The sequence below is a fragment of the Mixophyes fleayi genome, chromosome 3 (assembly GCF_038048845.1).
Source record: "Mixophyes fleayi isolate aMixFle1 chromosome 3, aMixFle1.hap1, whole genome shotgun sequence".
Classification (NCBI taxonomy): domain Eukaryota; kingdom Metazoa; phylum Chordata; class Amphibia; order Anura; family Limnodynastidae; genus Mixophyes; species Mixophyes fleayi.
Genome location: NC_134404.1, coordinates 326,107,958 through 326,132,901, shown reverse-complemented (window position 1 = coordinate 326,132,901; position 24,944 = coordinate 326,107,958). Strand labels below are relative to the sequence as shown.

General features: G+C 42.8%; 1 protein-coding gene across 5 annotated transcripts in view; it reads right to left on the bottom strand.

The window, feature by feature from the left end:
• Positions 1-24,694, bottom strand: part of UBR2 (ubiquitin protein ligase E3 component n-recognin 2) — a 71,951-nt gene extending 47,257 nt beyond the window's left edge. For all 5 annotated transcript variants that reach the window (XM_075204185.1, XM_075204187.1, XM_075204186.1 and 2 more), the window contains exons 1-7: positions 24,586-24,694; positions 18,210-18,469; positions 8,754-8,832; positions 7,030-7,140; positions 5,770-5,900; positions 4,562-4,700; positions 3,900-3,962 (exon numbers count right to left, since the gene is read on the bottom strand). In XM_075204185.1, coding sequence (XP_075060286.1) covers positions 3,900-3,962; positions 4,562-4,700; positions 5,770-5,900; positions 7,030-7,140; positions 8,754-8,832; positions 18,210-18,469; positions 24,586-24,666 — 864 coding nt within the window. In that variant the 5' untranslated portion in view covers positions 24,667-24,694. The remainder of the gene's footprint in view (positions 1-3,899; positions 3,963-4,561; positions 4,701-5,769; positions 5,901-7,029; positions 7,141-8,753; positions 8,833-18,209; positions 18,470-24,585) is intronic.
• Between the last annotated feature and the right edge of the window lie 250 nt (positions 24,695-24,944).

Here is a 24,944-nt window from a genome sequence, read left to right as displayed (position 1 = left end):
CAGGTCAGTGAGGACAAGAAGTACATTAACAATAAAACATTTTGATTAAAGAAAATTAACTGTTTAAATTCAAACTGCCTTTATAATGTAATATACTCACAAATAATTTTAGATGGGGTATTATACCTTTGTCAAAAAATTACACTTTAAGTTGTTTATTATATATTTACTTGACAGGTTTATCCATACCATTGACCAACCTAACTTTCTCAAGTAATTTGTACAGCTTCCAATTGTTTAGAAGATTCCCTGACTCTTTGAAGTCTACACACAGAAGAGTCAGCAAGAAAAGTGGTTTCACTGGATAGGCTGTATTCTTATGAATATTGGTTCAGCTCTCAAAATGGCTGCCTCCTTTGTGAGTAGACCTTTAAAGGTTAAACTTGCACCTAGATAACTGACTACTAGCTCCTGAGATTTACATTTGCTTTACCCATAACATTCCCTTCTGACATTCAATAACCTGTTTTCATATTTCTAATTAAAAGTACTGTATAACATTGCAAATTTTCCGGTGACAAACATTACACAGTACAATATATAAAACAGGTGGGGCTCATTCACACATGTGGGTTTCTACCACTTATAAGTGCAACACCAACACAGCTTTCTTACTGTTATAGACCTACAATGCAATGATTGAACAGGTCAGTGAAATCTGCTGATGACAAGTGACAAAGTCATGCTTGATAAAAACAAAGAAAAAGAAAAACATCCTTAGTTCCAATAAAAACTTAAAAAAAAGACAAAAAATGAACAGTGGTTGGGAAATGTGTTGTCTTGTCAGATAAATTAGAACCAAAAATCGTCTTTTAGTCCTTTGTCGTTAAATGGATTGACGTGGGCAAAGCATTCTTACACAATCCCACCATTACATATATGACAAATATATTAATAAACCCCTCCGTCGAGGATCTCCCCCGTACATAAATTAGAAAGTCAGCTTGATATTCTTTGTATTCACTTTCACTATGAAAATAAGCACCCAGCAATAGAGATCTATAAAAAATCTTCCTTAGATCTTTGTTAAACTCCTATGGAGTCCTCCCAGCACTCTGAGCCAGTCCTCCAATTCAGTTACTGAGGTAGTGGTTAGAATCCTCTCCTATCGGCTATACGGCTGCTACTGCCGCAGGATTGATTAGGAAGTGGTAGTCCAAACACAGGACATACAATTGTTGAGTTTTCATAAAAAAAAATTATACCAATCTGAGAACGGGACATAAACTTGCCTTCGGCAACAAACTTACATAAAGATGCATCTCTCTCCATTTGTTTATCCTGCTAGTTGATTGCATCATGCTAGCATCACCAACTCATTTCACATGAGAGAGAGATTTAATTTTCTTTGTATTAATTAAAATAAACTTTCTGAGGCTGTAGGGGGACACAGGCAGTAGGTGATGTTGTACCCCTCCTTCTCCTCGTATCACAACTTATCCAAGATAAAATAAAGTAAAGGAGCAGAGAAGAAACCAAGCACTAAGCAGTTCTGGGGATCAGTTGGTCTGAGTTCCTCTAAACCCTTTGAGAAAGGAATTTAATGGTAAGTTCAAAAATCTCTCTTTTACCTTCTGCAGTAGTAGGATATAGATGGTGGGATGGTCCAAAGCCACCCTTAACAAGTGGGGAGGAACACCTTAGACAAGGTGGTTCCCAAACTGTGTGCCTAGGCTCCCTGGAGTACCTCGGCAATCTCACAAGGGTGCCTCGACCAGAGCCAGTGGTAAGCAAGGCAGGGGACTACTTGTTAATTATTCTGGCTTAGGGGTGCCTTGAAAAAATTATGGAGGCCCTAAGGGTGCCTTGAACTGAAAAAGTTTGGAATCCACTGCCTTAGACTGAAAAGCAGGACATTCCTTCCAAAAATGGTAACTTCCACTTTGTAAACTTTGGAAAAAGTATGTAGGGACAACCAAGTGGTCTCTCTGCAAACCTGAATTGCAGACACACTGCCCTATAAAGCAGTGTGGATGAGTGCACCATCAGCGCAGATGAAACAAGTATTCATAGGATGGCCAACTGGATTGCTTTGCTGATCAAGCAAGAGGCACCATGCACCTTCCTATGACCATCAAGGAGGACAAATGGCAAGGCCCTTCTACTTAAGAATCAATACTTTAAAGCTAACTCTGCCAGACTCTGGCAAAGGAAGGATATTTGAGACAAGAGAACTGGACAAATGGGAATATAGAGTCTCCTTGACCGAGATATCAACCAGATCTGTGTACCAGGACAGGCTGGGACAATCGGAAGGCTATGAACAATGCCTGCACCCCTTCCAGTCTGACCTTCTGCAATATTTGCAGGATCAGAAGAGTCAACGTGGGATGGTGCAGGTGGACAGGTAGACAAGCTGGAACAGACAGTTTGTCAGAGAGATGCCCCGGGAAACCTGGTGAAGGGATCACGCACGTGCCTTTGCATTGACAAATTAGGAAGTCCGCCTCCCAGATGCCCACTCCGGGACTGCAGGTATCTGAGTAGGTGTGCTCGAAACGAGTGCGTTTTTATAAAATGTGGACTTCCTAAATAGCCGTAAAACAGGAGTGTCTACATTTGAAGAAGATTCCCACACTAGTAATTGTCCTCTGAGACGGGATAAAATTCTTTAAAAGACTGAAGTAGAAGCCATTTGTAGGGGGTTCACGCTTTCCCAAGCTGGTTGTGGGACAGAATGTTCAGGGCAAATAATACAGCCTTTAAGAATGTCAGTGGAGTTGCAAGATTTTAAAGGTTAGGCCAAACTATCTTAGGCTGCCATCCTACACATAGTCTCTGGCTTCATAGTCATCTTCACTAGATGAAGGGTGAACCACAGAATTATCGGAGACATTCACTGGGAGTCTAATAAGCAGGGAAGGAAGACATTGTGCTTTTGGGGACTGAGCAGCCTACAGGCCCACAACCTTCCTCAAAAAATCTGTGATGTGTTTGGGTCCTTGTCCAAGCTGATTGCGGGTCAATAGTGAGATACAAGGGACCTCCCCCACCAGGATAGGTAGGCCTGAAATGTCATAAAAAGACACAGCAAGGGATTGATTGCCCTCTGGCTCAGAAACTGCTTGAAGGGTTTCAGTCCCTGTAGGTGCCAACAGGATGAAGCAAAGTCTGGCAGGCTGGAAGCTATGGAGATGGAGTGGCTGTGAAAGCAGACTGTGTCTCAGGGCTCTGGGGCACAGGAGACGCTGAAGTTGGCCACACAAGACACGCTGACTGGCACCTGTTGAGGGCTCCTGCTATTCACTGATCCGCGTTACCTGTGCAGCACACAATTAGTTCTGCACACTCTAAGCAGACTCCCCCTGGAGATTCACACCTACACAGATCCCTAATTCACATTGGGGCTACCATCTTGGAATCCAGCATGAGGCTGCGCCACCTCAGGCACGCACTATGGTGATGTAATGTGAACTGCCCACCCAACTATCCTGTTCCCCGGAGAGGACATCACACTGTCTGGAACCAAAACAGAGAAGTGCTGTGTTTAGTCCTCCCCGAGACACTGTGGTCACAGGACCGCGAGAAACGGTGATGATGCAGAGACCCAAAGCAGTGAAAGCCAACAAGGGGTCCACTCGACTTGTGGCTGAGAACAGGAACAGGAACATAGGTGATGGTGGGAAGCTCCCGCAAAGGGAGCAAGCAGATGGAGGATGTGTTAAACCCTCTGACACCAAAAGCGGTCATCAAAATAAAATAAAAAAACAGACATATACAGCAAATACAGAAGGGCACTAGGAAAAAAAACTAAGGAGCACCAGCAGGACAGGATGGTTATATGGGTTAGGAGGAGCCGGTTCTTCTCCAGTACCCTGCCTTCAAATGATGTAACATACCCACTGCCTATGTCCCCATATTACAAGAGGAGAACACACATTTACTAATAATTCACTCACCACTATGACAGATTTAGCTTGATCACAGTTTTGAAAGCTCCCAAATAGCACCGATCTTCGCCCCTATAAGACAAACAAGATCAATATATTACTTAATGTAATGTATACACATTTTATACCTTCAGGACTACATGTGCTTTGGCCCATATGACCAGACCAATTTTCACATTTTCTATATAAGGTACGTTTACTGGGAAAAATGTTTTAAAATGTTTTATTTTTATTTACTTAGATTAACATCTTTTTTTTTTAGGTTGGATATTACAGGGAAAATTATCAAAAATAGGAACAAACAATACACTTCCCAAATGTTTTTAACACATGCTATGAAGGTGCGTGCAGAATGTAAAGAGTCTCTCTGGTCCTTCTAGGTACAAGATCTCTCCTGCCTCCATAGAATCTTGTATGATGATGCTGTGTAGAAGTGATCTGTTTTTTAAAGGTCCCGGCCATTCCATAGGGACAAGGTGAGATCTTTGTGCATCAGGGTTAAGTTCTGGTGCAATCCGGGTGGAGCTTCTAATATTGCACCACCGACAAAGGCACAGTTAACCCCTTGGTGAACCTGTGCATTAATATCCGCTTCATTGACATCCATGTTGTTTTCCAAGCAAACTGAAAGCAGGACTGTTTGAATTGTAAGGAAATGTGGAAACACTTACATCTCGATCCACGGTTGTTGCAAAACTAATAGCTTCTTTCTGACTGCAATTCACAGCTTTCTGCAGAGTGTAGATGACCTGCTCGTAGGTATGAACTTCATCATTAAACAGCATGCAGAAATAATTATCCTCTTTATCCCTGAGAGAAAAACAGACAATTATTAAATTACACAGTCCCTGCCCTCGGACAGAAACGCACCTGTCACACGGATGAACCTTCACATGGGGATTACTAAACTAGGGCTCAAATCACAGATGATGGCCACACAAAGATCACATGACACAGAATCCATGCTCTGCTCATTTCTAGTTTAGTATCATCATCATCATTTATTTATATAGCGCCACTAATTCAGCAGCGCTGTACAGAGAACTCATTCACATCAGTCCCTGCCCCATTGGAGCTTACAGTCTAAATTCCCTAATATAGACACACATACACAGACAGACACAGAGGGAGAGAGAGAGAGAGAGACAGAGAGGGAGAGACTAGGGTCAATTTTGATAGCAGCCAATTAACCTACCAGTATGTCTTTGGAGTGTGGGAGGAAACCGGAGCACCCGGAGGAAACTCACACAAACACAGGGAGAACATACAAACTCCACACAGATAAGGCCATGGCCGGGAATCGAACTCATGACCACAGTGCTGTGAGGCAGAATTGCTAACCACTAGGCCACTTGTAAACTATTTACCTGCATATACAATGTAAAGAAATTAGAGAATTAGGAGCTGTGAGGTTCTGCTTGGTACATAGATCCGAGCAGTTCCTATCAGAAACAATCTACTTGTCCCTTTCTGATATTCCTGGTTGCAGATATCAACACACTTACCACAGTCGATATATAACTAATAATCAAACACTGTCCATTACCTAATGGACAGTGTTTGATTATTAGTTATACACTGTCCATTACCTAATTCATTCAAGTTTCTAAAAATATTTTTAATACTATAAAAGATATATGTAATACTTTAGTGGAGGCCTGTCCAACCTGCGGCCCTCCAGGTGTTGTGAAACTACAAGTTCCAGCATGCCCTACCAGCTATCAACTGGTTGTCTACTGGCAAAGCATGCTGGGGCTTGTAGTTTCACAACACCTGGAGGGCCGCATGTTGGACAGGCCTGCTTTAGTGTATTCCCCAAATTAGCCATGGAAAGCTCGCCCATGTGACGCTCGTCTATACATCTATATTTCATACTCACACGGGCTCCAGTCCAGGAGGAGGCTCATTTTCTTTTTCCCACGTGAGTATGTCCACTGTGTATTGAAACATGATGGCAAAGATATTGTAAGCCCGTGCCACCATATCCTCTGACAAGTGGACAAGAGGGTCCTGGGAAAAGAAGAAAATCGGTAATAAAACTTGATGTTCTATCCTAGCTGGAAGGGTTTTCTCCTCTACCAGTTTAATGCATAATTTTACACGTTAGGCATTACCGGGTGACTTAATTTGAGCTATTGAGTACATATCACAAATGCTATGTGAATTCGGGAATTCCTACATTTATTTTCTCCTGTGTTCAAATTTTAACAGGTGAACATAGAGGAGACAGAATTGTACATAGAGATTTCTAGAGAGAGATGATGGTCAACCGGCTCTACATTCTAACTGGCCAAGACGGAGTCTCTCAACAGAAATCAACGAGATGTGAGATCCTATCTCTCTTCTGTTCAGTTGTCAAAAATGAAACTGAATGATTGAACATCCACGTGCACATTCCCTATTTTCAGGAATAAAAAAAAAAACTAAATTCATTTTAAATATAACCAACTAAACGGTCAGAACATGGGGTAGTAACAAGCTATTAAGAGTCAGCAAATGTTATAAAGAGGAAAATTGAGGCTTCTCCAACCAGGATTGGGCGGTGAAGTCTAACTTGCTGCTGTTCCGGTGACAGAATGTAGTGTCATGTTACATTTTCTCACCCAGAAAAGTGCATCATCATTCACAACCGCAGGATCAATCTTAAAACTGACACATGAATAGGAGGGGGAAACAATCCTCTGAGCACAGTGTCTTCTAAACTGAAGCGTTCTCGTGCGACAAGGAAAAAGTATCTCACTCAACCCTGCCCCCCCCCCCCCCCCCCCCAGTGGGAGTGATTCAGCTGTTTTTAATGCCGCTTAAGAAGCACAGCGTTCAATTATAGCCACCTAACACCCCTCCAAAGGCTGCTGCCAAAACGAATGGATTCATAAGTCAGACTAGCGATACTGCAGCAGTGATAAAATACTGCCCAGTCAATGTAAACAGCGGACAGTATGTCCATCAATGAGATGAACAAAACACGCATTTTGTGTGTCACATATTTATTCCAAGTTGGGATTTTCAAAGAGAGATAAACTCCCTAAATGTTATGCTCCCTCGACTTTCCAGCTATACAGACAATACTAACACTGGTTATTAATTTATTTTCAGGGACACAAAGTTGCTGCCATGAATCGGAACATCACATGATTACCTCGGTCTCATTTTCAGAGATGTTGAGCCCATGCTTCTGACAATATGGACCCTCCTTCCAGGCTTCAGCATCTCCACAGTCACAAAACCCTCCCCCTCCTGACGTGGTCATCTGGGAAACAAAAGGAAAAAAATAAAAAGGTTTGATTTGTTTTGGGGGTTTTTTAGCAATGTTTGGGGAGGCTCCAATGGGAGATCTGGAGCTGCCTTGTGGTGGCTCTGAGCCTTCCAGGGGATGCATTACCTGAATTGGGATAACCTTTTGGTAAGTAAATGTTATCCAATGTAGGTACCCTCATTAATCAGAGTTAAGACCACCTCACCACTTGTATGCGGTGGATGGTTTAATATTTGCTTTTATTATTTTCTCAAGTGCAGGTTTTAAGTTAGGTTTTGTTTGCTCTTGGGCCGATGACAAAGATACACAGAGGGAAAAGAGTGAGACTATGGACAAAAGGACAACTATGAACAGAGCAAGTTTTCAAATCTTATGAGCAACTGAAAACAGAATTTCCAGTCCATAATTACGACTTACACAGTCTATAATTTTCATAGGGGCCCCTTATTAGTTACATGGGTGAGATACTGGGTCAGAGTGGCCTAAATGTTATATTACAGCTGCAGTCTTCTACCATATCTATGCCCAGTGCTTGCAAACATTGGTGTTCTCTCATGATGTGATTGGCTGCCTTCTCCTTTTAAACGCGCGAGATTGTCTGCTTGGTCTCATAGCAGAGTCGAGTTCTAAACAAACCCAGTATCACAACTTCTGCCTACGAAGGCTGACGTTGGCTTTCGCCTACTGCTCCTGTGTGTGTCGGTGCCAAGTCAGTTCCAGCCTTTCCCATACAAAGCTAATTGGACCGTATCATCAGACAAATGGAATAAGTATCGAAAATCCTCTAACTGCAACACTCTCCCTCTGAGCTGATCTCCTTTCCTTAATGCTCTCCTGGAATGGTGATACATTTTTACCCTATATATCTAGGATTTTTGTGTGACTTTACAGTATTGTTAAAACCTATAAACATGGTAACATTACTCATTTCAATCTTTACAATTGAAAGCACCTACATGTTGCTTACTAAGACACACCTTTTGCACTTTGAATTCTGCATCTTGCCATATTCTATAAGTTAACTGCCTTCTCGGTTTAAAAGTACCTGGTTACATATTTATAATACATCATTTGTATAGTATATATAGTGTTCTCCACAGAAAATATTGCCAGCCAGGTGAAATTATGAAGCAGCCAGATGGGGGCAGTTATAATACTTTGTAATAATAATGAAGAACGTTGGAGGTTATTGCCCACACCTGCCAGAACAGGTCAGACTGGTGGTCAGTGGTGTAACACACACTGCTGGATGTAGTGCTCACACAGTTCCAGTCCTAATAGGAGAAACAAAGGTTTATTCCAATTTAATAGGACTCTGTTGGGCTCCAAGAGCTGGATGGCAAGTAAAACCAGCCTGATGGAGCACCCGGGAAAAAGGTGTTGGGGAGAACACTGACACTGTAATTGTGCACCTTGTCAATAACATTGCTGAAGTGAAAAAAAAAATAAAAAAAAAAATACACAAATAACGCAGCGTTGCTGATCATCTTCCTGCCATGTTTTCTGTAAAGTATCAGTGACATCAGGATAACACAAGAGTAAGGAAAGACACAGTGCTACATATAAAAGTTCACTATTGCAATAATGAAAAGGAAGACGTTACTAACCCGATAGCGGTGCTCTCTGTGAACACTTCCTAAAAAACACTCCATGCACAGAACACACGTTGGGTCAACAGCGCAGTCTCTGAAAAATAAGAATAAACACATCAGCACACTAATATGTTGTGGTGATGCCTCACTCTCCCCAGTAAGGAAAGGACCACACACACACACACGAGTACCCACTGACCACCCTACACACTTATATACATACACAATCAGCGCTCAATACACTGCGTCACCAGAAAATCACTGAAAATATCTAACTGTGTATAATCCCACAGAGAAAACAAGTATACCAAACCTGTGGCCAAATGATATAGTAATACAGATTTTCAGCACATAGTCGATGAAATAGAGGTTTATTAATATATCATGGTGTTAGTAAGAACACTTTTCCAACAAAGTTCCCTTTGGAACTCAAACGTATCCGTAGACAGGAAGTCTTCGCCTATTTTCCATTCATGTTCTACATATTGGTATGTTAGGCTTCCAAAAGGTCAGGTTAGACATTTGTGCTCGGACATTACCAGACACCTTTCATATATAAGCACTACAGCTGCTGCTTTTTAGGAGAAGGACTAGAATAGATTTCAACCCCATCTTTAGGGCATTTTTATTAATTTGTTGTTTTAAATATTAAATGTCATACATTATTGTTCTACTCAAGTATTGACTGTAGTTATTAATACATATGTGTAATATATATTTATATAGTAAATTTATATTTCTGTAATTGTGCACTGGAATACTGTTTTGCTATACCGAACACAGTTATCATAGGAAAGCCTAGGCCTTTATCATTGTTTTGTAAACTGCTTTACTTTGCATGTTGTATTTATTTTTTTTTAAAACACTTATTGAAAAACATTCTATAAATAAATCAGTGCATAGTAAACATCTCAGCATTAATACATTGTCAGTTCACCAAGGCATGAGGGAGACACCCTCAAAGTTCATAGACTCTGCCCGACCATGTCACAAGTGTAACGGTGGATCTTGTAACGGACAAACGAGTTTCAGACCGTATATTCTGGTGAACACATTTCCAAATCGATGTTGTGCTTTTAAATAAAAGTTAGGAGCTTAAATGGACACCATTCTGATCCTGGTGGAAGTTTTTCTGCAGCATTGTGTATAAAAGATTGATGTTGATTATTACGTGTTTTATAGTCTATTTGGTGACAGCAAATAGACACATTGAATCCATTATACTTGGCTCAAGTAAATAAATACAAATTACTATACACTTGTTTCCAGGGCTGTACATTGCCCAATTAATGCACTTCTACTGTGTAATGCTGTCATTAATATTTCTGATTAAGCTAAAGGCTAAGTATCAACCTATCACAAAGCAAGAGCCATAGAAAATCCTACTGATACCACTTTCACATTGCCGCCCATGCAATATCCCGGGTGTATGAACCCAGGATATTGCTGGGGGACAGAGCCTTCCGACCCAGGCAAATTCCCGGGTCCACCGGGATCACACTGAACCGGGTCTGCCCGGGACTCCATGGCAACATCACAAGAGGAGATTTGATTGGCTCCTTTTGTGATGTAAGTTTTTCTTTTTTCTTTTATGTTGTCAACAGCTTTCGGTGAGACCTGGGTTTTTCAACCTGGGTCTTACCGTTCAGACTGGAGGCTACCCGGCTCAGACAGGGTTACAACCCTCACAGCCTTGACAAGGGTCGCCGAGTTTTTGACACAGTGAACGGGGTATTACTGTACGATCTGAAGAAACAGTCGTGCTTTATAGCTTGTAGAATGTGGCATATAGTTTCTCTTACATTCTTACTGCCATAAGTGTCCATCTTATACATAGGATTACTCTCCTTAGAACACCAGAATGCATGGAAGCTGACTAGTGACAGTGCGCTCTGTGTGCACAATAGATAACTGGATCTCCACAGAAGCTATTTTTAGGGGATGCTGCTCTCAAAAGTTGATCAGGGCTAGATAGAGTGAGACACAAATGACTCAATGTGACGGGAAGTGGTAGGGAACAGTTGCTTTGTCGTTTCACAGCAAAACTGTAAATGAGGTCAAGTACACGGCCCGCTTTCAGTCTATTTCCTGTTTGTGATCACTTATTCTGTTTATTTAAAGACTTTTATACATTCAAGGCACATGGCTGAGTCAAAGTATTAAGTTATAAAGAGGACAACTGAAATAAGATGCTATACACTAGGTTTGTATCAAAATTAAAACATTGTGCACCTTAAAGTGGCTGGAATAACACCTGAATTTACCCCACTGTGCACCATCCAGCTCCTCCGCGATCATCAAAAATGTGGTGCACCAATCAGCTTTCAATGTGTTCTGGATCCCAGGCTGCCCCTCCCCCCTCCTCCTAAGTGGAGCTATGAATACAGTGATCCATGGGAAGGATCTACACTACACAATAAAATAAAAAACATGCAGTAATTATCTATATATAGTATAAAGGGTTTTACATAAGACAGGCTCCTTTGGAAAGGAAAGCATAGACATTCATTAATTTGATTATATTTATTTAGTATATTCCTTAGAGTCACTAACAGTACAGTATTAAAACAAATAATATATGAACAAGTGTCACAACTTTCTATAGGAAAATCGTGAAAATTTAGTTTCCATTCAACACAAAGAAGCTTTACCCCAGGAGAGTTGGGGATGGGGGGGGGGGGGGGTCACTTTTCTGGATCCCCACCCCTTTGGCTAGAAACAGTGCAGAAGTCACTACTTTGTGATCCTCAGCTGCAGGAAAAGTGGAGCAATCAAGCAAGATCCAAAGAGCTGTGAACGGTGGGTGTGCACTGTAAGCAATACTCGATTGGACAGATAGTGCTGATGGGGTGCACTGAATGCAACACCTGATTGGTTTATTAAGTGACAATTGTTTGAATTGAACCCGGCCGGCCCTACACCAGCCCTGACAAGGTTCAGAGAGCCTGTTGTGGTCCCAGGAGAGATAGTAAGCTATGGGACAAGGACATTGGGGATGAATGCTCTCTGGTTACACAGAGGGAAGCATCTTTAGGTAGAATTTCAAGTAGAAGTTCTTTTTTTTTTACATTTGCAAACTAAATAATTTTTTCATCTGGCACTTTAAGACAAAAGTCACTAAAGTAACAAGCAATCTTCATCAGCTGCATGATTATTATAGTTATCCAAAGATAAGAAAATTCATAGGAATTCTTTATTTAATTGGACATTCAGTGATTAACTATACCCAGGCAGTATTCAAGATAGGTGCAAAGACAAGAGCTGTTATTACTAAATTGTGGTCTTCGTGGAAATACTTAAGAGATAACTTACCATGTAGCCCTTTTCTCAGGGTTAATTCCAAAGTTTATACACATAGAATCACAATCGGCTGCCCCACAGCACTGCAGTCACAGCCGGTCTCTCTAAATTACGAGCCCCGCTGAAATCCGTATCATTCATCGATAGACTAAATAAATAAATGATTACCAGCTTCAAACTGTGAAGCCAACTATGCTCTCTCCGTCAAACAGTTAACGAGCCGGTGGTAACAATGTTGCAGTCTTCTGTAAAATATCTAAGTGTGTATTATGACTTTCTCGGCTATCGCCATACCTTGCATATGTACACAAAAAGATATTTATGTACTTACGTTAAATCTCTCTCTGAATCCATCTGGGGGACACTGCTACAATGGGGTTGTATGAAGACGCAGGAGTTGGCACTTAAACAGTTAACTAAACTTGCTGCTGACTCCTCCCCTCTGCAACCCCTATCAGCCTCAGTGTAAAAAAGAAAAAGCCCCAAGGATAAGAGCAATCACCCAAGACCATACAGTAGAAGAGCAAAAGGGAGGGAACGCAGTTTCCCCCAGATGGATTCAGAGAAAGAGATTTAACGTAAGTACATAAATTCCCTTTTCTCATTCATCCACTCTGGGGGACACTGCTACAATAGGGATACACCAAGGCAGCCCCCTAAGGGAGGGAATGCACCGATAGCCCGGCCCGCAAAACACTGCGGCCAAACCCTGCTTCGGCCGACGCGAACACATTAAACTGATAGAACTTCGTGACCAGGTGGCTGCCCGACACATTTGATCCACAGAAGCCCCATGGTGCGCGGCCCAAGATGGCCCCACAGAACGAGTGGAATGAGCAGTAATCCTGGCCGACACAGGCCTGTTCAAGCTCACATAAGCCTGCTTGATCATGGACTTGATCCACAGAGCAATGGTTTGTTTGGAGGCTGGCCAACCCCTCTTTTGGAAATCATATAAAACAAAGAAAGAATCCGTTTTCCTAGAAGACTATGTTCTATCCACATAAATTCGCAAAGCCCTAACGACATCCAAGGATGCAGGAAAAGAAGACTCAGATGGAGATGAACCACAATATCTTGATTAATGTGGAACCCTGACACAACCTTAGGCAAGAACGAAGGTACCGTCCTTAGTACAGCCCTGTCTTCATGAAAAACTAGATATGGGGCCCTACATGACAATGCACCCAACTCTGACACCCTGCGCGCAGATGCTATGGCGCGCAGGTGGAAAAAAGAACGAACGTCCGTAATAATTGAAAAAATACCCATAGAGCAGATACTTTCAGAGAAACCAATCGAAGTCCTTCTTCTAAACCGGTTTGTAGGCAAGCCAAGAGATGGGATAATTTGAAAAAGTACACTCTGGAAGAATGCAGTTCATACCATCCTATGTAAGCTCGCCACACCCTGTGATATATACGAGCTGAGGAAGGTTTGCGCACTCGCATCAAGGTTTGCACAACCTTTTGCGAGAAACCCTAGGGTCTCCAGATGCTTTGGTTTGTCACCTTCATGGCCTCCGCACTCTTTGTTCCTCCCTGTCAGTTTATATATGCGACCGCAGTCGCGTTTTCTGATTGGAGACATACCGGTCAGCACTGTAATCGAAAATGCGCTCCCCTGAGGGCCAGAAGCATCGCTTTCAGCTCCAGAATGTTGATTTGCCGGAGGTGGTCCCTATCTGTCCACAGACGCTGCAGACAGAGACTGAGAACTACAGCTCCCCAACCCTGAAGGCTGGCATCTGTAATTACCAGAGACCAGGACCAAGAAACAAAGGATCATCCCACTGTCAGATGGCTCAGCTTTAACCACCAAAGAAGAAAGAGACGAGCTTCCGCTGAAAGGATCATACGTGGAGTATCGAGATGAAGAGGAGATCCTGACCACTGCCTCAGAAGATCCCATTGGAATCTCCGAGAGTGGAACCGACTGTATGGAAGAGTCTCAAACGTGGACACCATGTGTCCTAAAAGCTTCATGCCTAAAAAAATGGAAGGGCGTGAATGACGCAGGAGCCTTCTTACTGCTTCCCTTAACGTACAAGCCTTTGGTTCTGGAAGGAAATCTTTCCGACACCTGGTGTCGTCCATTAAAAGACCCAGAAATATCATTCTTTGAGAAGGAACTAACAGACTTGGGATAATTTATAATCCAACCGTGTTGTTCCAAGATCCGAATGGTGAGACTCAGTAGTAGTTCTAAGCCAGAGAATTCTCCTAGCAGAAACAGCCGCAGCTGAAACCGCCGAAGAAATAGACGCTGCGTTCTGTGCTGCCTCATACAAATAACCTGATGCCTCCTTTAAATGCATAGCTAACGGGAGAAACTCTGAATCCTATAACGCAACCGCAAGTTGATCAACCCAGGATTCCATGGCTCTAGCTACCCATGCCGAAGAAAACATGGGTCTGAAAGATGAACCCACAGCAGAAAATATAGACTTAAGACAACTCTCTATTTTCCAGTCTGTAGGGTCCTGAAGGACAGCCGAACTCGGCACCTGTAAGTGGTATGACGAGCCAACCGAGCTACTGGCGCGTCTACTCTGGGAACCTGCTCCCAACGCGCCGCTTCCTGTTCCTGTAAGGGTTATAGATTTGCAAATCTACACAGAACAGAAAATTTTCTATCCGGCTGTTTCCAAACTGCCTCAGCTATCTGTGAGCTCCACCGAGGAAGGAAAACATACCACCTTAGGTCTTTTATGAGTGAACAGACCCTGGTTCGAAGGACCCGGCTCCTCTGGTTCTACCAGATCCAAGGTCTGACGTACTGCCATAACCAGATCCTGAATACCCTGGTTCCTTACTGACTCGTCAAAATCACCCAACTGGGTAGAATCTGAATCCTCAATCGCTTCCCCCTCTTCTTCAGAAAACCCCCCTGAATCTGACAGAGAAATAAATGAGAGAGAGGTCCCCCTACTGCCATGGCCGCGGTCTCAGTCTGGCTGTTAATAAGCTGAGCTAACAGCACTTAAACTACACTGAGGCTGGTAGGGGTTGCAAAGGGAAGGAGTCAGCAGCAACTTTAGTTAACTGTTTAAGTGTCAACTCCTGCGCCCTCATACAACCCCATTGTAGCAGTGACCCCCAGAGTGGATGAATGAGAAAGCTGTACAGCAAATCGCATTCACAGCCTCTCTCTCTAAACGATTACTGAGATCCGTACCATCCACTAATACAATGGATAATTACCAGCTTCAAATTAAACATGCACATAGATTTTCAATCTATTCCTTCAACACTCCTCAGTAGCAGTATAGTAATATAGTAGGGTTCAGTGACCCCTGTAGTAGCAGCTTATTGTGTGCCTATTAATATTGTGAACACTGTCAGTTTGATACTGAGCGCCCGATTGGTTAATCTGTAATGAATAAAAATAACAACCAGTTCAAGATGCAAATTGCAGAGTGATCCCAATTCTCTCATATGCATTAAATTAAAAAGATTTTTTTTAAAGTGTGTGTAATGGGCATTTGAAGATGCTGTTGGTTCTATACAAACAGTTAAACTCATTGGACAGCAAGTCCTTCCTCCCAAAAACACAAACTGCTTGTCTGTGGTCACCTTCCGCTGCGTTCCCTCTAGACACATGGCATAACTCGGCCTGCATAGATATTTTTATAACACAGAGCTGGATAAATGCTGGATGACACGTAGCCCAAACGACTGTTGACATCTAACTATTGGCACACCTCCGGGACAACTTGATGGCCACACCACATACTTGGGTGCAAGCCTAAAACTAAAAATGAACTGTGCTCTGCTTGTGGCCTTCGCTGACCCCACCGTCTCTTCAATGGCTGGTGCCCCGTGCACCCCTGGTGCCTGTGTCCTCTGTGCACTGACGCAAGCACAGAAAGGTGCTACTATCTCGCCTAAAGTGATTCGGATATCGATATAGCAGCCAGATTTATCTTTCTATACACAATACATTAATTTTAATCACACAACCCTGCTTATATTATGTACAATATTCTGTACAAACTCACTATATTTGCCCAAGTTGGGTTATATCTCAATACAATACCTCTACCAAACCTAGAACTACCATATGCCCTGTTTTGCCAGGATATTCCCTTTTTCTCCCATCTAAAATATAAAGTCTAAATTACTGTTCTCAATTCCCCATAATTTAAACTCATGATGAACTAATTTACCAAGACTAATAGTAATATAACTCTTAATTGGGACCTAAAAGGAAGTAAACTTGCAAACATAAAGTCACATGAGTGAGTGTCCCTGATTTTAATTTCACATCCGCTGCATCACTCTAAAACCCCCTATTATGGCTCCTCATATTCTCCAAAATCCAATTCAAATGGCTTACCCTCACGTACGATGAACACCTCATTCATCTCACATTTTATCTCAAAATAATCTCCCTCTCGCCCTCTTACACCTACCACTGACCTGAGAATCACCTTTAGTAGCCACCTCTCACAACCGGCTAAAAGATATTACCAGTGTTGGAACCCACTTATGGAATTCCCCACGACACCTTAAACACTCTTTGAATGTCCATCTCTTTATCAGAGTGTACTCTACTCCCCGCACCTATACTACTCACAATAGTGCACATTGACAACTGTCCTAATCTCCAATCTGAGTCACGCTCACTCCTCCCGTCTCAGCTCTGCCCTTTTCCCATTAGCTTGTAAGCTCTCTCACAAGCAGGACCCCCTAGCCTTTGTTTTCATGTCTACATTTATTTTGTCTGCCTTGTATGTCCGCTACATATGTATGTCCTGTTTTCCCCACAGTCTGGCGCTGCAAAACACTGTGGTGTCTTACAAACGACAATAAATAACAGGAGCCGTAACTAAACAAATGAGAACAGAGAGGCAGAACCTGATAACAGACATTTTAATCTTGCATGATACACAGAACCAAATTGCTTTGGTAAAACTCATAACCCATAATTTTTCAGTGTTATCTTATTACCTGATTTTTAATTATATCAGTACTAAATATATCCACTCACTAATTTCTTGATTTCCTCAAAAGTTGTTTTTTTATGACTGAATTCACCTGTTAAAACGCTGTGTGCATTGCTGGGGTTACGTACATCAACTATGCACATATACCATTTTCGATCCAAATTTTTGCCACAAGAAAACCAGAACACCTAACTGACCTATTAAAAAAAAGATCCATTTGACACAGGTCATGCACTAGTTTGAAAGTTTATTACAGGCTGAGGTCTTTAAACTTGGATAGAGAATTCCCCACATGTAGTCAACACACAATAAATGATGATTTGGGTTAGTCCCAGATCTAGTCTATAAAAACAACACAATATAATTAAGACAATAAAGAGGAAACTGTGCACTGTAGCCAGGTAATTGCCTGTACATTAATTGCCTGTTATTAAGAAGCTTCACTGTGGGCAATAAGCCCAACAAATTTAATGGCAACCATATAATGCTACTACAATGAGTAGGCTGCAGTGGGTTAGAGCAAAGGTAAATTCTTTTATAGAACATCCATAAAGGTAAACTTTATTCTATATATTCCAACTGTAAAGTGCTATGGAATATGCTGGTGCTATATAAATAAATGTTAATAAATAATATCTAAGGTTTCCACACCTGGCCCATGCATGATAAAATACCCCTGTTGGCTGGGGTATATTGGAGAGACTATATAATATTTCAATGGACAGTGGAAACAGAAGTGTGGGCCCCCAGTAGATGACCACCTATCACCATCTGGCCAGCTTAAGCAACAGATACGCCTTTGGGGATATATATGCAAACTAAACCTTCTCCCAAGTAAGATCCATGCACAATGCGAGACTGCAAACAAGACTCGAGAAGAACTCCTGTGTGAATGAGCCCGTAATCTATTTTCAAATGGAATTGTATAAAGGTGCTCTCACTTTAAAATCTCAGGACCTTTGTTTTAGAAGACATTTAAAGTGCACCTGTCCCCTACATATGGCGCGGAGGCAGCCATTTTGTGGGCGGGGCCAATATTCATGAGAACGCAGCCTAACAATTCACAAGGAACTAGTTGCTGCTTAGACTGTGTGGAGGCGCTTTGAGCATTTTAATACGTGTGCCCTACTGTATACTGCGCAATAGCGATAAACCATATCGAATTGATAGCTTCTTATGTCTCTATGATTAATGGCTTATAGAAGAAAAATCTAGCAACCCACCTGCAGGAGTAAGTCGGTTCACCCACTTTAAACACTCGACCACAGAGCTGAGATGGTTTGTTTGCTCGCTCCAACTTTTGAAACCCAGTGGCAGGGTCTTCTCCGCACAGATACCACTCCAAAGGTCCCAGTAGTGCGTGCTGCGCCAACATTTCTTCATGATCGGTGACCGGGTCAGCTTTTCGGCAGTAGATTTTGGGTACGTAACGAGCAAGGTGCTGGTAGACTTCTTTGGGAAGATCAGTTGCTTGGAGCCATTTCTTTTTAATGACAAGGAACATAGAATAAACAACATGTTGTCTATACACAGATACTAATATACACAAAATCAGTGTGTTATTTGTGTACTCCAGAAGATATGTAATCAAGCATGCACTGGGTACTTTAAAGCAGTACATATTAAGGCCCCCAAGAAGAGGAACAACTTTTATTGCTATTTTTAGATATTCGGGGCAATAACAGAACGCAATGCTTCCTTAAAATTTGTTGCAGTTCTAAATAAACATTTTGTAAGGCAATGCTGGACAAATCCCAGGAGCCAGGTAACCAATGCATCTAAAAAGTTACCAGTGGCAGCTATTTTTGGAAACCTGCTGTTGATGTCAATTAATGCAGATATTTCCTGGCTCTTTAAATTTACTGCTGGCTCCTAGCTTTGACTGATTGTTATTATGGCTTATATAGCTCAACCATATTACTTAGCACTGTACAGAGAATATCATTCATGTCAATCCCTGCCCCATTAGAGCTATGTATGTCTTTGGAGTGTGGGAGGAAACCCACGCTAACACAGGGAGAACATAAAAACTCGACACAGATAAGGACCTGGTCGGGAATCAAACTTATTAGCCCAGTGCTGAAAGGCAGTCATGCTAACCACTGTGCCCACCCCATGGTGTAAAGCAGCACTTGTGTTCTTAGAACACTGTCATATACTGCTGTGGCTTAGTGGTTAGCACTTCTACTGGGGTCATGAGTTTGATTCCCGACGATGGCCTTATCTAGGTAGAGTTATGTTCTGCCCATTCTTGCGTGGGTTTTCTCCGGGTGCACCAGTTTTCTCCCACACTCCAAAAACATACTAGTAGGTTAATTGCTATTAAATTGACCTTGGTCTCTTTCAGTGTGTGTATATTTGGGAGTTTAGACTGTAAGCTCCAATGGGGCAGGGAGAGATGTGAGTTCTCTGTACAGCGCTGCAGAATTAGTGGCGCTACATAAATAGCTGATGATTCCGTGCAATTAATTTACAAGGAGCAGTTTGTATCCATCCCACTGGCATTATCATCGAATTTCTATTTTATAAAAGTTAGTATAGCAAATATATAGCACTAATTTTCAATGTACTTACTAGAAGCATACAACCTTATGTTGTATGTTATTCTGCACACTGAGGATTACATTTGAGGCATGTGGACAGCAGTTAGTTAGCTGTACTGTAGCTCAGATCTATGCCCTACCTTCCACTTTTTCTTATTCTTACAAATATAAAGCATCAAATATTTCTGGGTACGGTTGGTAAACAATACCGTAGCGCTGAGGATTGATATAAACCCTAAAACAAAGCTTTTCTAGGCTCTACAGTACTAACATTTCAGTGCAGCTGCTGTACCCTTGGTTCAATATTGTCACTGCTGTTGCCATCTCCACTTGGCTACTGGTCCCACTGAGCTTAGTTTTCATTGCTGTTTCCATATCTGCTCGGCTGCCCACTGAGCTCAACTGTGGCCATCTCTGGTAGCTGGTCCCACTGAGCCCAACTATCAGTGTCCAAGCTGCAGACTGCCTACCTAATAACCCCAGCCAGAGGGCAGTAAAGTAGCCTCCACCTCCTCCATTGCAGTGCACTGGGATCAATTGTTCCTCTCTCATTACCTACCTTAGCTAATCCATATTCACCCACATCTCCCCACCATGCACCTACCCAATTTACCTATGCTCTTCCACCTACTTGCTTTCACCACACTTCTCTCTCCCCTATTATTATTTTCACTCCTCGCTAGTCTGCAACCATGAACTGTTTGGTTTCCTGCACCCACTACATTCACCGGCCCTCATAAGCAGAAACAAACTTCACATGCACAAATCATCCTTCCATGCTCTTTTTCTCCCTACTCCTGTTCGTGGCTACTGGAGACATTTCACCCAACCCTAGGGCCCGTGCGATCTCCACTATCAGCTCACACTACACTCCAAAACTTTCCATCTACCACATACCTCCAAATCCCTCCCAACCTTTTCCACATATCTCTGCTACCTCCCATTTTCATGTGTATTTTTAAATGCAAGATCTGTTTTTAACCATGATCTATTCTACTGATCCAAACTCCCAGACCGAGAACGGACAAGGTGGTGGAATAAGCATTTTACTTTCTCCATATTGCATCTCCGAGTCATACCCCAGGAATCCTCCCTCTCTTTGTCTTCCTTTGAAGTCTACACTATATGCTATTCTTTCCTCTCCACCTTTGTGTTGCTGTGATTTATTCCCCTAAGGTCCAGTTTCCTGATTCGTTAACAACTATGCTGTCTGGCTCACTTTTTTTCCTACCCTTTGACTTGTTTACCGTCATACTACGTGATTTCAACAATTCCTTTAACAACCTCACCGTCTCTGCTGCCACAAAACTTCTTTCTCTTACTTCCTCGATCCCAGTGGACTTTATTTCCCATCCAATGTGACAGATATCCCCCTGACCTTGCCGCCCCCATTCCTCTCTAGTTTCTCCTACTTGACACTCCAGCTCTTGGACAACCTCCTTTCCTTCAAACTCACCATCCTCATGCTCCCCCCCACTTAAGAACTCTTAAACCCATCCACTTCTCATTTTACTAAAACAACTACTCTCTCCTATGGTTGTCCTGGCACATCCTCACCTTCACTCCCCACAGTGTTGAGATCTCTCAGAGCTCTGTTCTTGGCCCTCTTCTGTTGGAGAACTAATTGGTTCATTGGGCCTTCACTACCACCTCTATGCTGAAGACCCAAATCTACCTCTCCTACCCTGACTTTTCCACTTCTGTTCTTGTGTTACCCACTGTCTCTCTACTGTCTCCATGTGGCTGTCGCAATACTACCAACTTAATATGTCCAAAACGGAGCAGATTATCTTCCTTCCTGCCGGAGTCATCACCGTCCCTCATAGTCAATAATGCCACAATTTCCTCAGTCTCCTAAGCCTACTGCCTGATGTTACAGTTTTATCTGTAAACCACAAAACATTTTGTTGGACCACCACTGACGTGGGTGAAGGCCAGTCATAACATTTTTACTGTCGTCAATGTGCGCAGACAAATATTTTGCTCCCAGTGCTACAAACAAAATGTATGAGAAGTAAAAATTTGGGACTGGGAGGGGGGGTTCAATTGAAGTGAGGTGCTGCGATGTGTCTCCGGAACAGTCCACAGAGACACAGTGCATCAGAGTTTTTCCTAAAATCTCCGCTCATCAAGGCAACTGTACCTTGTGGTCTGTTGAATTTCCCCTTTAGAAGCCTCATTTTTGGCTCATGATCATCCCTGATTTACTTATGCAATACCCTACAAATTATTATTTATTTTATATCATTAAATGGGATGTCCACCTACAGAAAATGATTGTCAAGCACAATTTGGGGTATCAGATACAACTGAATCCACACCGCTCATCTGTCCTAAGGCCTATTGAAATAAGCAGATATGCCTGGACGATATAATTCTGTGAAGTGGAGGATCACCTTTAAATATGCCTGTGGCATTCTCCATCCTGCAAATTGCTAAGAAATAAAAACTGCATCTCCTTATAACATACACACAAAAAAAGATCAAGGATAAAAACAATATAAACTGCATTCATTAACGTCAATGATGGTCTTACAAACTGTTTTATTGATTAGAACTAAAACAATGACTAAATGAACACAATCACAGCTGTAAGCAGATATAACAGGACAGATTTGTGCTATGCTGGCCACGCACATAGCAATATAAACAACAGCAGGCATTTTACCCGATAACTACCGTGATACCCGTCAAAAGCAACAGAATTATTAGGCATGTAGGGCGCGCTGGTTAATGCGGTCAGAAAATGTCCCGAGATGACCACTGCCGGACAGTGTGTGTGTGATCATCTTCTAATCATACTAGCAGGCTAACTATTACCGAAAGTGATCCAGCCACTTGCTGGATTTCATCCAATTCTGCAACTACATGTGGCCAGACTAGACAATGATCCTTTCGCCGACCAGCAAAGCATGCAGAAAGATCAAGCAGTGTATGAGGAGTATGTGTCTGGGTATAAGGATATATAAAGCAGAGTATGGTGTGTATATCTGAGTATAGGGACACATAGGGCAGGGTAAAGTGTGTATGTCTGGGGATAGTGTTACACAAGGCTGGGTACAGTGTTGTGTCTGGGTATAAGGATATATATAAGGCTGGGTACAGTGTTGTGTCAGGGGATAGGGATATATAAGGCAGGGTATTGTCTATATATCTGGATATAAGGGCACAGTGTTGTGTCTGGGAATAGGGATATATAAGGCAGGGTATGGTGTATACATCTGGGTATAGGGATATATACAGCAGGGTATGGTGTGTACATCTGGGTATAAGGATATATAAGGCAGGGTATGGTGTGTACATCTGGGTATAAGGATATATATAGCAGGGTATGGTGTGTACATCTGGGTATAAGGATATATAAGGCAGGGTATAGTGTGTATGGTGATAAGGACATATAAGGCCGTGTATGGTGATAGGTATATATAAGGCAGGGCAGCACGGTGGCTCAGTGGTTAGCACTTCTGCCTTACAGCACTGGGGTCATGAGTTCAATTCCCGACCATGGCCTTATCTGTGTGGAGTTTGTATGTTCTCCCCGTGTTTGCGTGGGTTTTCTCCGGGTGCTCTGGTTTCCTCCCACACTCCAAAAACATACTGGTAGGTTAATTGGCTGCTATTAAAATTGACCCTAGTCTGTGTCTGTCTGTGTCTCTCTATTTCTGTGTATGTTAGGAGATTTAGATTGTAAGCTCCAATGGGGCAGGGACTGATGTGAATGAGTTCTTCCTAGCGCTGCGGAATCAGTGGCGCTATATAAATAAATGGTGATGGTGGTTGTCTGGGCACAGTGTTGTGTATGACAATAGCTGTCGGTGCACACAGCTGGATATAACACTCCTCTCCCCCGGGTATGGTGTGTACATCTGGGTATAAGGATATATAAGGCAGGGTATAGTGTGTATGGTGATAAGGATATATATGTCTGGGCACAGTGTGGTGTCTGGGTATAATGATATATAAGGCAGGGCATTGTCTGGGTATAAGGGTATATAAGTCTGGGCACAGTGTTGTGTATGACGGTAGCTGTCGGTGCACATAGCTGGAGATGACACTCCGCTCCCCCGGGTATGGTGTGTACATCTGGGTATAAGGATATATAAGGCAGGGTATAGTGTGTATGGTGATAAGGATATATATATGTCTGGGCACAGTGTGGTGTCTGGGTATAAGGGTATATAAGTCTGGGCACAGTGTTGTGTCTGGGTATAATGATATATAAGGCAGGGCATTGTCTGGGTATAAGGGTATATATGTCTGGGCACAGTGTTGTGTATGACGGTAGCTGTCGGTGCACACAGCTGGAGATGACACTCCGCTCCCCCGGGTATGGTGTGTACATCTGGGTATAAGGATATATAAGGCAGGGTATAGTGTGTATGGTGATAAGGATATATATGTCTGGGCACAGTGTGGTGTCTGGGTATAATGATATATAAGGCAGGGCATTGTCTGGGTATAAGGGTATATAAGTCTGGGCACAGTGTTGTGTATGACGGTAGCTGTCGGTGCACACAGCTGGAGATGACACTCCGCTCCCCCGGGTATGGTGTGTACATCTGGGTATAAGGATATATAAGGCAGGGTATAGTGTGTATGGTGATAAGGATATATATGTCTGGGTACAGTGTGGTGTCTGGGTATAAGGATATATAAGGCAGGGCATTGTCTGGGTATAAGGGTATATAAGTCTGGGCACAGTGTTGTGTATGACGGTAGCTGTCGGTGCACACAGCTGGAGATGACACTCCGCTCCCCCGGGTATGGTGTGTACATCTGGGTATAAGGATATATAAGGCAGAGTATAGTGTGTATGGTGATAAGGATATATATGTCTGGGTACAGTGTGGTGTCTGGGTATAATGATATATAAAGCAGGGCATTGTCTGGGTATAAGGGTATATAAGTCTGGGCACAGTGTTGTGTATGACGGTAGCTGTCGGTGCACACAGCTGGAGATGACACTCCGCTCCCCCGGGGACGCCGCCCCCACATAAGGACAAGTCGGGACACCAGTCCTCGGGGCGGACACATTCTGCCCTCCCCGGGCACATACCAAGGCGACGTCCCGGGCCGAGCAGCCCAGCAGCTCGCTCTCTGTCCCCAGCTCCTCGGACTCCTGCATCGGGGACGCCATCTTCGCTAAGCTGGAGACTGCACCGGAAGCGGAAACACGTCACAGCGGTGACACAGCAGGAACCATGGAGCTGTCCAACCAGAGCCCCTGGGCAGCAGGGAGCACACAGTGACTCAGCTAAACATGGCCAGCCTGGGGCTCGTCATCTGTCACCACTAGTCCCAGCATATGCTTGTCAGGGCATGCTGGGACTTGTAGTTCCAAAACAGCCATATGTCCCTATTACATAGCCCCATAGTACCTACCTCTGACATACTCTCCTCATACAGCTCAATGTA